The 16426-nt window shown below is 46.5% G+C and overlaps 3 protein-coding genes across 4 annotated transcripts in view; all 3 read left to right on the top strand.

Moving 5' to 3' along the window:
* LOC128419510 (protein C19orf12 homolog) overlaps positions 1-16426 on the top strand; it is a 231930-nt gene that overhangs the window by 209925 nt on the left and 5579 nt on the right. The gene's annotated exons all lie outside the window — the stretch shown is intronic.
* LOC128419509 (protein C19orf12 homolog) lies at positions 932-7503 on the top strand. Its single transcript, XM_053400276.1, has 3 exons — positions 932-1169; positions 4756-4931; positions 5618-7503. The coding sequence occupies exons 2-3, from the start codon at positions 4772-4774 to the stop codon at positions 5881-5883; spliced, it is 426 nt and encodes a 141-aa protein (XP_053256251.1). The 5' UTR covers positions 932-1169; positions 4756-4771; the 3' UTR covers positions 5884-7503.
* On the top strand, positions 8934-15783 carry LOC128419508 (protein C19orf12 homolog). 2 transcript variants are annotated; one of them, XM_053400274.1, is made up of 3 exons: positions 8934-10969; positions 12002-12177; positions 14509-15783. In XM_053400274.1, exons 2-3 carry the CDS (start codon positions 12015-12017, stop codon positions 14781-14783), a joined length of 438 nt encoding a protein of 145 aa, XP_053256249.1. In that variant the 5' UTR covers positions 8934-10969; positions 12002-12014; the 3' UTR covers positions 14784-15783. The 2 variants fall into 2 exon arrangements, with proteins under 2 accessions (XP_053256249.1, XP_053256250.1); XM_053400275.1 differs by lacking the exon at positions 8934-10969 and having other exon boundaries at positions 10980-12177.

The following is a 16426-nucleotide window of genomic DNA, read 5'->3' as shown; positions in this document are numbered from 1 at the left end:
CCTCAAGGTCTCTTCCAACAACTCTCTGATTCTATGAAACCCTTGTCTCTCAGCAGCTCCTGATCCTAGTGATATATTAATGCTTATGTGTGCGTACCTTGCAGGGCCGTTTTAAGGATCAATAAGATCATGCATGTGGAAGGTTGCTAGATACTACAGTATATATAAGCATAAGCGGAAAGAGTTTAGCATGAAATTCGAGTTGCTTGGGAAGGCAGGAGGAGAGACAGCCTTAAAGGAAGTAAACAAATGGAAACACGTTTATTCATATTGGATTTTAAATTGTCGTAAACTTCCCCTGGGTTTGCTGATAAAGGGTGGGCAAGACATTAAAAACAACAACACTTATCATATGTGTGTGTTAATATACTTAACATATTTAAAGCTAATATATTTATTGAATAAATATGTATTGCCTATCTATAACAAAGTATTATTATTTTCCAAAGGGGAGACGTCCACCCTAAGCATTTCCAAGGCAAAACGAGGAAGGAGGCGCGCGTGGAAAGCGGACAGATTTAATCCTTCTCCGCAAAAGCTTTCCGCTTCTTCCGGCGCCTCTGGCACACCGGGACTCAGGAGGCGCAGCCGCAAAGCTCTTCACCTGCAGAACGCCTGCCTGTTAAAAAGCAGCTGTTGCAAGCACAGGAGCCCTGACAGCGGCGCAGGAGAAAGACACGCAAGCCCTATAGTTTGCAGCTGGGGCTTCGGTGCCCCAGACCCGCCGACATTTCGGAAACTTGAGCAAGCTCGGTGCCGCTGCAACCGCGGCTGTGCGGGACGCAAAGCGAGGCCCAGATCCGCCCTCTGTGATCCCCCACGGGACGTGCGGCTGGGCGGGGGCGACCCGGCTGGGCCGAGGCGGAGCTGTGCACGCAGCCCCGGGCCGAGGGAGGAAGGCTTCCGGATCCGGGGGCGAATTGCATGCAAAGGGGGTGGGCGAGAGATTCGAGGAAAGCGCCCCGTTTTCCTCTCGGGGCTGGACGGAAGGGGCTCCCCATCCCCTCTGAGGCCGCTTTGCAAAAGCGCCGACTACATCTCCCATCACCCCTCGCTCACGGCCGTGCGTGCTGGGAATTGTAGTCCAAAAATTAAAGAAGCACATTCGCAAGGACTAACGGGTTTCCAGGACAAGCCTTTCCAGGCTGCTTAAAAGGGCTTCCTCTCAGGTAAGTGAGAGTTTAGGCTTGCGGACTAGCAGCTTGCGTGGACTAGGACCCTCCTTTTTGCCTGAAGCGCGCAGCGATTCTGAGCGATCAGCAATGCTTCTCTGAAAATCACGGCTAAACACTACGGATTTCTCTTGCTTTGACCCCGCTGATGACAACAGAAAGACCGTAGCTAGCAATGCGTGGCCACTTGCCTGTCCGCTGCTGGAGGCTGTGGACTGAAATGCAGGGAGGGACTTTTGCCTGATACTTGGAAGGGAAGGGCGGGGGCTGAACGACAGAAGCCCCGGGCGTGGTTGTTTTGACAGGCAGCGTGGCTAATGCAAAATCTCTGGCGGGGCGAATAAGAAGGAAGCCAGAGCGGTTTCTATCAAACGAGAGGGGAAAACCCCCCAATATGCAGGCAACTGGTGGGTTCTTAATCCCTGCAAAAATCAAAGGAATCTGAATCCGCTCTGAAGGACCTCAGGTGTGGCTGGGTTTCAGAGCAGATGTTCGAATCGCAATAGTCTCCTGTGGTTTGGGAGTGAGATCACTTCTGTGATCATGCCCGTGAAGCAATCTTTTTGTGTAAGGGCATCAATCCGACGAACTCTAAGGTGTTTTTTTGGTGTTTTTTTGCAAAGCTGGGAGTTTCAGGATTGCAATGAGAATGATGAAACCATGGAAGGTTTGCTCTGTCTGCAAAACCAGGAACAGATCAAAACTCCTATTTTGCAACCACAAAAAAACTTATTCTGAGAATTTTTAATTCCCCTACCACCACCACTTCTGCAGTCATGAGAGCTGGAAACTTAAGATGACAATGAAACTTTTCTCCCCCAGGAGGTAAAGCCCATTGACTTGCTTGCAAGTAAATCTTCTTTATCTCGCAGACCATTGGTTTACCTACCCCAGTGCTGTATACGCCGGCCTGGTTTCCCCACAACACTAAATCATGGTGTGATGTTATATGTGAATCCTGCCCAGCGACTTAATGATGGTTTCTTTACTTGTAACAAATGGTGATCTGGAGCCATGGTTTGTTGTTGACTTAGGAACCTTGGTTTGTTTTAACTGTGGTTCAGTAATGCACATAAACCTAGGAGCTTTTCTTAATTGTGATTCGTTTGACCACCCCAAACCACAAAGGCACAAGGCAAGAGCAGCTGGGAAGCAAGGCAAATTTGGGAGACACTAGCCATGGTTTGTCTGAACATCTGTGGCACAACTCAACTATGGCCAAGTGTTTTGTGCAAACTGTTCCTCTTCCAACAGAGAACCTCTCTCAGCAGGGATGAGAGAGGATGGGGGGAGAGGGCCTTCTTGGTGGCTGCTCCCAGACTTTGGGACTCCCTTCCTAAAGATGTTAGACCGCCTCCCTCCTTGTTGCCCTTTCACTGGCAGGTGAAGGTCGATTTATTGCAACAGGCCTTCAGGAACTGACTGTTTTTATAAATAATAATAATAATAATAATAATAATTTATTATTTATACCCCGCCCATCTGGCTGGGCCTCCCCAGCCACTCTGGGCGGCTTCCATAAAAACCAAAAATACAGTAAAATATCACACGTTAAAAACTTCCCTGAACAGGGCTGCCTTAAGATGTCTTCTGAATGTCAGGTAGTTGTTTATCGCTTTGACATCTGCTGGAAGGGCGTTCCACAGGGCGGGCGCCACTACCGAGAAGGCCCTCTGCCTGGTTCCCTGTAGCTTTGCTTCTTGCAATGAGGGAACCGCCAGAAGGCCCTCAGCGCTGGACCTCAGCGTCCGGGAAGAATGATGGGGGTGGAGACGCTCCTTCAGGTATACTGGACCGAGGCCGTTTAGGGCTTTAAAGGTCAGCACCAACACTTTGAATTGTGCTCGGAAACGTACTGGGAGCCAATGTAGGTCTTTCAAGACCGGTGTTATATGGTCTCGGTGGCCACCCCCAGTCACCAGTCTAGCTGCCGCATTCTGGATTAGATAAAGGTCTGGTGCTGTTATGTTTTTATTGTTACCTGTATTTTTAATAGATCTTTGTTTTGATAGTATTTTGATTGTCTTGATGGTTAATTACTATTAATGATTAGATGTCAGGGAACTGCCATCAGTGCCGGAGGGAGAGAGCAAGCTCCAGAGGGATTCCAGAGAGCGTCCTGGGATGGGGAGAGGCAGCCCAGCTTCTGGGGAAGAGAATCAGCGTAGCACCAGTGGAGAAGGGGGGCAGATGGGGGAATCGGCGAGGCGGTCCCATGATTCCTTGCCGGGGACCAGTGGGGAGAGTAAGGGTCCTCCGCTGCCTACACCCTCCTTGCGCAGAAGGCTTCCGCACAGGGAGAGTAGGAGGAGACTAGGCGTCAAAGAGCTTCTTTGCTGGAAGAAGTTCAAGAAACGCCCACTGACAGATTCTGCCAGCGATTGAGTCAGCCACGGGTGAGTGGCTGTCCGGACAGAAAAGGTTCACTCAGGCAACCCAGCCAGGTGTTGGCACCAGCTTACGCACGAGCAACCCCTAGAACCATTACATTATCTCTTCTATTTTATCTGTGTATTTGCATTTTTCTCTGTAACGTGCCTTGGGTCCCTGTCTGGGGAAAAGGCAAAATAATAATAATAATAATAATAATAATAATAATAATCTTGTTACCCAAGATTGCCTTTAATTAGAGGTGTGGTGGATTGAACTTGCGACCTCCTACATTGAGTATAGGATACCTTTGGCCCTCCAGATATTGCAGAACTATAGTTCCCCTCAGCCCCAGCAAGCGTGGCAATGAAGCAATTAAGAAAACATCCTTTCACACTGATTAATTGATATCTGGTGCTGTAAACTGCTTTGATATTTTTTAATGATAAAGCGCTATACAAATATTTTTGTAAATAGAGATGGGCAGCAGCTACATGGGGTATAAAAGAGCTCTTAGGTTAGGGGTTGGGAACCTCAGGCCCAGGGACCAATTCTGCCCCTCCAGACCTCTCTGGCTGGTCCTTGGGGTTCTCTCAGTGGTCCATCTCAGGGCCTTTTTGCCTGGTTGGAATGTGCCTTTGAACTTCGACAGCGCCTCTTGCTTGCTTGGATGGAAGCATGTGTATACTTTCAGACAGCAGGCAGCAGGCAACTGTGAAAGTCACATATGCTACACCCCGCCCACCATTGGGGTGCACCCCCACCCAGAAGAAAGTTGCTCATGGTGGAATGTGGCCCTTGAGCCTAAGTTAGGTTCTCTCGCATTTCTATTAAGGTGTTGTAGCTTTCCATAATGGGCACGGGTGGCGCTGTGGTCTAAACCACAGAGCCTAGGGCTTGCCGATCAGAAGGTCGGCGGTTCAAATCCCCACAATGGTCAGTCCCAGCTCTTGCCCACCTAGCAGTTCGAAAGCACACCAGTGCAAGTAGATAAATATGTACCACTCCGGTGGGAAGGTAAATGGCGTTTCCGTGCGCTGCTCTGGTTTGCCAGAAGTGGCTTAGTCATGCTGGCCACATGACCCAGAAAAACTGTCTGCAGACAAACGCCGGCTCCCTCGGCCAGTAAAGCGAGATGAGCGTGCAACTCCAGAGTCGTCTGCGACTGGGCCTAACGGTCATGGGTACCTTTACCTTTCCATCCGCTTTCAAGGTGTGAGCTACGCAAGATGCCAGTCAGCGTGAACGACGTCATGCAGCTCCTATGCCATGTGTCTGAAGAGCGGAAAATGAGGGCGGCCTTCAAGCATTCAGGGCGAGGAGCAATGGTGGCTGGGGCAACTGCTTTCTTGGGAGGCTTGGTGGGCGGCCCGCCTGGCATAGCCGTCGGTAAGTGAGGCTCTCTTTCTAACAGAGGGTCTGTCGAAACTACCTTGCCATTTTTCTTTAGAGCTAGCGGTTCCCAAACTTTTTCAGACCCCGCAACCCAACTTGGCTCCATAGTGGTTTGCATGGCACTATAAAATTTAAAATGGCAACAATGAATTGCACATTTATTCCAAATCCAAACTGTTTGTTTTTGGTTAATTCAACAAAGTTCATGCCCTTGGTCCAGTGATAGCAGCTTTTTAAAAGTCTGATAGTCTTTTACTCTTCCAGCGCTGCCCTCACTTGCCTCTTAACAATTCCTGGGGGAGGGGATAGTACTGCCCCCTTTGGGGAACAAGCGAATTAGAATGTTAATATTCTGATTTTGCTCAAAAACAGGAAACAAAAAACCAGCCCTTGCAAGATGGGGTGGCAACAATAAATCCATAGCACAAGACTAACCATGTCCACTCAAAAATAAGGCCTGTCAAGGTCAAGGGGGCTGACTCCAAAGTTAGGGTTGCAGCCTTAATAATCAGCAACCAATATGTGAAACAAAACACCCTAAAGCCAAATTCTGGTCATCATCCCCATCAAGAGGTTTGCACCCTGGATTCTGTGCATCTGCACATGATTTGCCACATGGGGGTGTTTGGCATTGGTGAGCGACGTGTGGCTTAAAATACATTTCTGTGCTGCTTTCCTAGGGGGCGCTGTTGGGGGCTTGCTTGGTGCCTGGATGACCTCTGGGCAGTTTCAGCCCATCCCTCAGATCATCCTGGAACTGCCTCCCGTGGAGCAGCAGCGGCTGTACGACAACGCCTACGCCATCATTGGGAATTTAGACTGGACCGATACAGCGCAGCTCATAGCCCTGGTCATGGGCAACAGAGCCATCCAAGACCAGCTGCTTTGCATGCTGACGAGCTACATCTCCAACGAGCTTAGAGCCGAAATCAAGTATGAAAACTAGTGTCTGATGTGAAATTGAGTGTGCTTAAGAAGACTTCTCCCCCCCCCCCTTTTTTTTGGTAACATGGAGAAAATCCTAAATCTGTTTGGATCAATGATTTTCCCATTGCAACTGGAGATTGTGACACTCTTATCTTCTGTTCTTCAAACCAATCTCAGAATAGTGTTTCCAGTGGTTTGATGAGCCTCTGCCTTTCTATATCGTTATCATCGCTCTGGCTGCTGTGGATACCTCAGTTTCAGGCCTCGTGTCGACTCGCGAGAGCACATGTATGCGCACATAGAGAATTATGTTCACTGGAAGTTGACCACTTGAGGCTACTAGGACCAGCAAGTGCCTGCGGCAGTCCTGCCCTGTGGTAGCTGGTTGTGTGTGTGTGTGTGTGTGTGTGTGTGTGTGTGTGTGTGGCAGTGTAGTGCTTACCTATCTAGCGTCCTAACTGAATAATGCTGACAAAAGGGATCATCCTGGTTTAGATGTCTCTGGTTAAATGGAGCTCACAGCAGAATTCTGTTGGCTTGAATGAAGCTCACTGTTATTATGGGCTAGGCCATTCACACTGCGCAGTGAAACACTTTGCCGTGTAAGCTGGGTACATCAGAGACATCCCCAGAAGTCCGAATCCACGGACCCATCCACACATGGGGGGGAAACTGGCAACCCTCCCATTTGTTCTATGGCACAGAGCACCTTCTTTGGTAATGCTTCTTTGGTAACTAGCTAGCCAAGGCCATTACCTTAATATAGGCGTTCGGCAAGCTTGCTCCCTTATACTTTCAACCCACACAGATACAGGATCCTAAGAACTGGAAGGGGCTCAGGGCATCATCCAGAGTGACCCCACCCCACCCTACACCCACAACAACGGCTACCTGTTCTTCATCAGCATCTCACATTGATGCTGAAGGTGCTACTCTGCCACTATGAGTAGTAGCTATTGATACCCCTCCATTAATTTATCTAATTCTTTTTTTTTAATGGTCATTGTTACATCTCATGGAAGTGAGTTCCACAGATTAACTAGTTGCTATCTAGAAGGGACGCGGGTGGCGCTGTGGGTTAAACCACAGAGCCTAGGACTTGTCGATCAGAAGGTTGGCTGTTCGAATCCCCGCGACGGGGTGAGCTCCCGTTGCTCGGTCCCTGCTCCTGCCAACCTAGCAGTTCGAAAGCACGTCAAAGTGCAAGTAGATAAATAGGTACCGCTCCGGCGGGAAGGTAAACGGCGTTTCCATGTGCTGCTCTGGTTCGCCAGAAGTGGCTTAGTCATGCTGGCCACATGATCCGAAAGCTGTACGCCGGCTCCCTTGGCCAATAAAGCGAGATGCGCGCCGCAACCCCAGAGTCAGTCATGACTGGACCTAATGGTCAGGGGCTCCCTTTATCTGGAAGGGGGGGGGACCCATTTTCTTTTGTCTACCCTGAATTTTCCAATGTTCATGTATTTCATAAAATTTATATACCGCTTGATTGTAAAACCTCAAAGTGGTTTACAAAAATATTTTTAAAAACCAAGTAAAAATTACAACAATACTTTAAAGCGTAAATTCATCTCTGCTTTCTAAGCATCTGGGTAGGGTTGTCTAAATAAATTATTATTTTTTAAGCAGGCACCGAATAGAGTACAGTGAAGGCGCCTCCTTGATATCAAGAGGCAGGGAGTTCCAAAGTATAGGTGCCACCACGCTAAATGATAAAATTCTTGCAAATGCGGAATGGATATTACGTGGCATCTATCGTGTCAGTTCCACTGATTGAAGTTGACGATGGGGCACATGGGATAAGGTGATCCAGTAGGTATACGTTCAACTTTATCGGATGGTTCCCTGGTTCTAGTATATGAGAAACAGAAAAAACTTCTCGAAGAACATAAGAAGAGCCTGCTGGATCAGGCCAGCAGCCCATCTAGTCCTGCGTTGTGCTCTCACAGTTGCCAACCGGATGCCTCAAGGGGAAAACCCACAGGCAGGACCCGACCACAAGGGCCTTCTCCCCTCCTGTGGTTTCCAGCAACTGGTACCCAGATGCATTGCTGCCTCTGTCAATGGTGGCGGAGCAATAATGGCTAATAGCCATTGACAGCCCTCTCCTCCTTTCTATCAATTTTCTCCAAGGTGGAGGTCTGAAATATTGCACGGCCCCTGGTGCAGTTACCCAGGAATCCTAGGACTATACCATTAGGGACTTTTGCTACTTTAAAAATCAATCATGTTTCCTTTTGCTGTCGGAGAAAAATAAAACTTTGAAGCCTCAAGGTGCCTTTTTTGAAGCTGCAACGTACAGAGCCAATAATGTAGCATTATCTTAGTTTTGTGTGTGCGTTGGAAATAAATAAATTATCATACTGAAACTCAGAAGGTAGATCTGTTTTTTTAAAAACTATTATATAGTGTGTGTTTGCATGACAGCTGATTCACCTGCCTTTGGAGACAAAAAACCCACAATTAAAAGCCACGTGTGATACAGATCTGTTTGAGTCTGCCCTGGCTCGAAATTTGGGTAGAATGCACACAGCCTCACTTTCAATTCTAATTGCATAGGAACATAGAAAGCTGACTTACACTGAGTCAGACTATTAGTTCATCTAGATCAGTATTGTTTACAGCTCTCCAGGGTTTCAGACAGGGAATCTTGTCGTCATGGAGGGTGCCTTTCCAAAGGCCCTCCTAAACCTGGAGCCAGATGCTCGGATTGAGTTCTGAGCAGACTCGGTTAGCAGTGGCATTACTTTATCCCCAGCTAATGGACAGTTGGGGTATGGGGCATGGCAGAACAGCCAGGGAGTAGCAGTCATCCTCCCATCATTGAGTCAACAAGCACCCATCCAGTGCATAGGATTAGACCGGATTCAGGTCCTTTCCATGTCTATTTGTGGTGGTCTATTTGGCAGAGGAACAAAGGCCCAAAGCAAAGGCCAATTGAGTCAATTGTTTTTAACATCACACTCCTGGATAATGGCTCCACCAACATGCAGTCAGCATCAAGCTGCTGATGGTTGCAGGGCTCCTTTAAGTACAGCTGCAATTCTGGGTTTATTTACCTGGTGAAAACACACTGGAATTTCTGAGTAGGGAGTGGGGGAGAAATTCAATTCAGTTTGCTTTGAAAGGTGAAGTTGCTTCATTCACACTTTTCCCAGAACAAAATGTGAGCAGAAATGCAGCCATCATTTGACATTCACACTTCTCCGAATTTCCCAGTGCAGTTCTCTATCCAAGTACAATGGTACCTCGGTTTAAGAACGATTTGATTTACAAACTCCACAAAAGCGGAAATCGTGTCTTGGTTTGAGAACTTTACCTCAGTCTAAGAACAGAATCTGAACGGTGGAAGGACACCGGTGACAGGAGGCCTCATTAGGGAAAGCGCGCCTCAGTTTAAGAACGGTTTTGGTTTAAGAATGGACTTCTAGAACGGATCAAGTTTGTAAACTGAGGTACCACTGTAATGTGCAAAAAATACTTACACTGGAGTAAAGTGTGCTTTACAGTTAGTGGAAATAACATCCCAATATGTGTTGTGCTAGGCAAAATTGCATGCTAAAATGTGTATGTTTTGGAGAAACTGACACTCAATTGCTGATGTGTGTGTGTGTGTTTTGAGGGGGAGCTTTATTTTTGCAAACTGTTGTGGAAATGTGGACAGCTGAATTTAAGACGGGGAAAGCAACAAACTGAGAAAACTGACATATTCTCCCATCCCTACCTCTGAGCAAACATGCTTTAGGATTACACAGTAAGCCTTTCTAATTCTAACACATATAGCAAGTCATTCTTTCGAAACACCCTATTTCACCAGCCTATCCATAAAATGAAATGTCTTGACGACTGATCATCTGGGCCTGCAATTATGTGAGTGGCTGATGTGAAATCACGAGGCTGTAATGGACTGGGGAGAGGGGGAGAGAGAGAACCACCTAATTTAGACAATACTGAGCTAGGTGGACCAGTGATATGACTGGAATAAGTGGTGCTGGGTTACCCAACAGACAGACCAACCATGTGCTTAGTGCACCAGCAAAGCAGGGGCTCCCTGACCCCACAAAAAAACCAAAGTTCTGAAGGAATTTGGCATATGATATTTCAAAGGGAGGAAAGCATCAAAGTAGTCATTGGGAAAGATTTATTACACCTACTTACACGCCACTAGATTTTTTTGTTCTCTTTTTATTATGTATCCCACCTGTACCAGGGACCATCCTGTCAACACAGATGGAAATAATGGGAAGAAATCAGAGCCTGTCAAGCTTAGTAATAAATTGATGTTTTATTATTAAAGATTTATTCTTATGAGTTATACAAACTTTGTTTCTTTCCTCTTTCTAATCTATATATGCAGAAAAACAGAATACGCTGTGTAAGTTGTTTTGTTTATTGTTTTTATTTTGAATTGCATATGGAGAGCGGGGAGACACCATAATCTTTTCAGCGCTTAGGGCTTCTAAAGGCAGCTTCCGGTGTTACAGTTTTGATTAAACAACAAAACAAAACAAAATAATGGGTAAAATTAATCACACCAGAAGGATGGAGATCGGGCAGTTAAGCAAAAGGCTCCATAGGTCAGGTGAGTCTGAGGAAGTATTTGATTAGGCAAGTGGGAAAGGGTTGGCACCATCAAGGTCTTCTGCAAGATAATTCCAAATCAGCAAGGCAGGGCTGGTGGGATTTCTTGAGGACGGAAGAAACCTCTGGACTGAGGAGCCTGGTGAAGTCTAAGGAGCACAGGTAAGACTCTAGAGACCATTGGAGATATGGGAAGTGGGGGAGCTAACAGCAGCATGGCTGAGGACTGAGTGGCTCCAAGGTAAGGCTGAAGACTTTGTGCTGGATGCAGGAACAGGCAAGAAGTCAATGCAGGGTTTGATTTAAGGAGGCGGGGCTTTCTACAAAGCTGCTCAGGCCCAACCTTGATTGGGTCAGCAAAGAGGAGCACCTGTTTTTGAAAAACTGAAAGTGGGGTTTTCTACAAAGCTGCTCAGGTTCATTTCCTCATTTGCATCCTGAATTAGAAGAACCATCTGCTGAAGTGGTCCAGTTTGTGGAAATATTGTAGCCAAAGAAGTTTTCTTTAGGAGTCAGGCAATTGGGTAAGTGATATTGTAACTCTCTTAAGCTATTAATATTACTTTTGTGTTTCCTAAACACATTTACTTGGAAGTGAGGCCCTCTGACTTCAATGAGGGTTTCATCCCTGTAAATGTGCTGCTGTCTTAGCTATTGACCTTAACCTCTTTAATGGGCTTTCTGTTAAAGGAAACAAGATAGGATTTGCTATTTATTGAGACACAAAAGGGGAAGGGAGATTTGTTTGGCTTAGTTTCACCTTTTCAGATTATATTTCTTTTTGAGAGTTCTTGATTATAGCAAATAAAGACACGCCCATACCCTGACAACTAATTATCTTACTAAATTGCAAAGGTTGCAGTCTTACCTGCAGTTGGGCGTAAGCCCCCATGAACTCAATTGTAAGACTGTAAATTAAATAGAGACATGGGGTGTGAGAAGCCTCGAAAATATGAGAACCATAAGGCAATATACACCTTTTTTGGCACCAGTATAAATGGGTTATTGTCTGCAATGTTGGGTTTTGTGTGCCAGTCAAAACAAGGGGTGGTATTCAGTGCTTGTCCTGCTCAGAGGAGAATCATTGAAGTTAATAGACATGCCTCACTTCATTCATGAATTTCAGTGGGCCTTCTCCAAGTAGGACTTAGTTGAGTACAATGCAAGAAGCAGATTTCTAGGTCTGTGGTTGCGAGAGAGAAAAGCATGGCAAATATGACCAACTATATTCATCCCAAGCAATGTGGTTCAATACCAAGGGAAGAGTCATGAGACTTGTTCAGCAGTAGATACTGTGGGGTGTCTAGAAGAAAAAGGCTCTCATTTTAGAGGGCTTGCTTTGCATGCAGAAGGTCCCAGATTCAGCTCCCAGCATCTCCAAGCAGGACTGGGAGAGGCTCCCTGCCTGAAACTGTGCAGAGCTGCTTCCATTAGGAGCTCTATTCTGCCATATACTATGTCAAGTCATTCCTAGATGTGCCAAATCGCCTGACTCTGTATATGGCAGCATCTTGTGGGCATGCTCATTGAAGTGGATCTTCCTTTCTGCTTTCAAGGTATAAGCCAGACATGTCGCCAATTGCTGTGAATGAGATGATGCAGCTTCTGGGCCGACTATCTGATATATGGGGAATGAAGGCTGCCACCAAGCAACCCAAACGAGTTGCCCTTGCGGCAGGTTTGGGGGCCCTGTTTGGGGGCTTGTTGACCGGACCAGTTGGCATTCCAGTAGGTAAGTATGTGCTTCCTTATGAACCGGAAATCTCAGCGCAAAATTGCCTTGCCTATTTAATTAAAGCGGTAGTGAATGGGTATGGAGGCATACATGTTATGGTTAGTGCTGGGGAAGGACCATGGCTCAGTGGTAAAGCATCTGCCTTGCAGGCAGAAGGTTCTTGGTTCAATCCCTGGAAACTCCAGTTAGGGCTGTCCGAAGCCCTGGAGACCTGCTGCCAATCAGTGTAGAAGATGATACTGAGCAAGATGGACCCATGGTTTGACTTAGTATAAGGCAGTTTCCTGTGTCCCTGTCCAGGAAGGAGTCTTAACTCCTTTCATGGACAATCACCCAGAATTAATGGCAGTCAAAGACCTGGTTCACACATCACAGTGAGCCCCAACGATGATCTACTGAGAGTGCTGCTTGGTTTCTCCCTGGTCCTTTTAGCTTGGCAGCTAAGCCCTGCTCAGTGTGTTGTCCGAGCGCAGGATCATGGTTCATCTCTCTCTTCCTTACCCACAATCTGTAGCTGCCCGTGGTTCAGAAAGAGAGCATGCCACCATGACTCTGGGTTTGGACAATATGCTGTGCTAGGGCCAGGGAACCTTTGGTGCAATGTCTTGTCCTTCTGAGGTTCTACAGAGCAAGAGCTGTAGCTCAGTGGTTGACTTGCCAGACAGAGAGACAGAAACGTCCCATGTGCAATATCTAACATTGGTGGTTGACGTCTGTTGGGACTGGTAAAGCAGAATGCAAGGCAATCAACAGCAGGTGGAGACAATGAAATGTAGAGCCATTCCAGGACTGGTTGAAAGAAAGGTGGATATTTGCTGGTGGGGCAGTGCCCCATTCTCCCTAATGGACCAGCCTCCACTGTACCCCTTCTGTACCCCTTCTGCCTAATGGATTGGCTACAGTAGAGTCCTAGTCAGGTAGACCACTTAGAGATTCTTTTCTTCTTCTTCTAATTAAGTGGTATATATAAATCTTGCTAATTTCTTTTTTAAAATGAGGGGTTAACTCTTAAGAGTCAAGAGGAGAGAATCCAGGGGTATATAGACCCTCAAGGAGATCAGTGTTAAATATGCTAATGTCTCCTTCACTTTTAGGGAACAAACTTTGCAAATGGATGGTCTGCTGAGGACCAGATAGCTGTTATTCCTGAATTGCAGGGGGTTGGAGTAGATGACCCCCTGGGTCCCTTCCAACTCTGCAGTTCTATGCTTCTATGACCTGGGCGAGGGCTCCAGTGGGATGTGTAGGTCCCTGCTGGAATTGGGGCAGCCTAAGAGTGAGGATCCTGGGGAGGGGAGAGATGCTCCTTCAACCTGCTCTCTTGCCCCACCTCCTTCTCTGTCACCACTTGCCTCTCTACAGCTGTCAGATCCTCTCTTTGGCACTTCCACAATGCCTGTTGTGCCCCCAGCCACAGTGCCATTGGACACTGGGAGAGGCCTGCCTCTCCAGAGAGGGGTGCTCAGTTGGTGCAGCCCAATTCTGATGGGGGCAGAGACACCTCCCTCATCACCTAGATCCAGAAGGCACCAAAAGAGGAAAGAATAGATCAGGGATAGGCAAACTCCGGCCCTCCAAATGTTTGGGACTACAATTCCCATCATCCCTAGCTAACAGGACCAGTGGTCAGGGATGATAGGAATTGTAGTCTCAAAACATCTGGAGGGCCAGAGTTTGCCTGTGCCTGGAATAGATGAATCCACCTAAGTGAGAGATTGCAGAAACGCTTGCTACACTAAGCTGAGCCTGCCTCATTCCTATACTGTATATAGGATAGCAAGGGCGTGTGTCAGTATCAGAGCAACATTCAAAGCTTTGGGAGGCAGATCACCTGCCCTTGTTGTAGCTGCATGCAGAATTAATTATGTGTATTGCCCTGTATTAGGTTAAGCTAGCGATTTGCATGTATATTGTGGTGATCTAAACATTAAATCCTATTGGAAGGCTCCTCCTTCAAGTCCTTGTTCCTCAGCAACTGGGAACCAGGACAGAATCCTTGTATGAAACGAAACATTACAAGGCAGGGTCCTCTGGGCTCTGATCTTCACCTATACCAGAAGACAAGGGGGGGGGTTGTGTGTACCTGTGCATGTGCATGTGCAGCTGGGGCAGCCCAGCCAGATGGGAGCGGTATTTTTTTTAAAATTATTATTATTATTATTATTATTATTATTATTATTATTATTATTATTATTTATTATTATTATTATTATTTATTATTATGCACCAGAACTCTTGAATCTGCAAAATATTTTCTGGATTGGGCTGCAAAGCTTTCAAAGCAGGATGTCTTACAAAACGATACTTCTCTCTGTGTGGCTTTTCTAGGGGGTACAGTTGGTGGCTTGGTCGGCTCCCAGATGACGGCTGGACAATTTAAGCCTGCCCGTCAGATTATTCGGGAAATGCCTCCCGCGAAGCAGCAGCAACTGTACAAGATAGCCTTTCGAGTCATCCAGGACATGGAGTGGCCGAACGTGGTGCAGCTCATGAACCTGATCATGGAGGATGTAGCCATACAAGAGCAACTGATTGGGGTGGTGATGGACTATCTCGCCAATGAACTCAAAGCCGAAATCAAGTTCGACAAAACGAAACCTTGACGAAACCAATGTGTGTGCATTCAGAAGCAGAGGCCGGATGAAGATACCACCAGCCTCACGGGGAATGTGTGGTGCAGGTCCTAGGCTAAGCAGGCACCAAACATTTAAAGCATTTGACTTTCCCCAAAATAATCCTGGGAACTGTAGCTTTTAAAAGGTTGCTGGTGAATTATAGCTCTGTGAGGAGTAAACTACAGTTCCCAGGATTATTTTGGGAGAAAGCGGTGTCCTTTAAATGTATGGCGCATACACAGCTCTAGATCCATTGGTGCGGGGTGCCTTTTGTCTCCCATTTTTATCCTTATATGCTTGTTTTCTTCCATTTCCCCACTAATCTTGATCAGAAAAGGAAACGTTCAGAGTTGGAATGTGCCTTTTTGAAACAGAGTGCCAAGAACATAGAAAAAAAACAAAGTTTCTGTTTCCACCCCTCCTTAGCAGCTGAATTCAAATAAATCTGTCCCTTGTGAGCTTTGGTGTGATTGCATTTTAAAAACTGTTTACAAGTCTCCTGAGTAGGGATGAGGGGAAAATTCGAGTTTGTTTTCATTTCAATGGAATTCACATTTTAATTTGCGTTCCAGAACTAGTATGTGGGCTGTCCTTCGAAATTTGCTTCTCAAAATTTTGTGATGAAGTTCTCTAGCCAGCCAGCCAATGTATGCAAAAATGCATATATTAGTCAAAATTGCATAGCAAAATATTTATTAGGGGGAATCCACACTAAAATGCTTGCAAATGCAGGCAAGGCACATTGGACAGCCTCCTGTGATGTAAATATGGGTCTGGCTGTAGACTGGGGGAGTGACTGTAGCTCCAATGTTCGATTGATCTCATCTCCAGGTACAAGGGTCCTGTTATCTAGGCTACAAAACACTTCTGAAAGCTGCTTTCAACCAGAGCAGAGAACCCTTCGGGAGATGAGCTATGGACATTTGTCTCTGAACCAAAGTAGACATGGTGATAAAAGTGTCGGCATCATTGTTATTATTTTTAAATCTGCATGCAAATTGCAGTCACTGGGTTGTGGGGTGGGGATGAAGCCAACAATTGCTGCTGCTGCTGCAGAGGAGGGATTTTAACCCTTTTCTTCCCTGCTGTGGTCATGATAAGAATGGCTCCTGTGAAGCTGTTGTTTGCATGGGAGCAAAGCTCCCTTTAGCATCACACATATGCCAGAGAGACATAGTGGACAGAGTGCAGGGCTAGGACTTCGGAGAAACCAGAGTCTGAACTCACCACTTAGCCATGAAACTCACAACATCGGGATGAGGATTTGGAGGTGAAGCCGAATGCGTCATGGACCAAGGTGGCTTTGAGGAAGAATTTTATAAAGCAGTGGTTGGGGGATTTCAAGGAGACACTTCTAGGAAGTAGTTGAGGAGAGAGGAAACCATTGAACTGAGGAGTGGGGTAAAGCTAGAGGAGCAAAGGCGAGACTTATGAAGATGTTAAGGCAGTGAGATAGGAGAGCCCCCCCCTTTTCCATTAACTTATGTATAAGGTGGTATGACTTTACTGACTCAGTTTCTGAAGTCCAATATGGGCTAAAGGGTAAGCAGAGCCTTCCAGGATTTAGTGCAGGCATTGCACATATGCCACAGTGATGTAGTGGAATAGAGTGCTGGGCTAGGACCTGGCAG

This window comes from Podarcis raffonei, chromosome 8 (assembly GCF_027172205.1).
Source record: "Podarcis raffonei isolate rPodRaf1 chromosome 8, rPodRaf1.pri, whole genome shotgun sequence".
NCBI classification, from domain to species: domain Eukaryota; kingdom Metazoa; phylum Chordata; class Lepidosauria; order Squamata; family Lacertidae; genus Podarcis; species Podarcis raffonei.
Note: the sequence above shows the minus strand (reverse complement) of the source record. Positions and strands in the feature narration are given on the sequence as shown.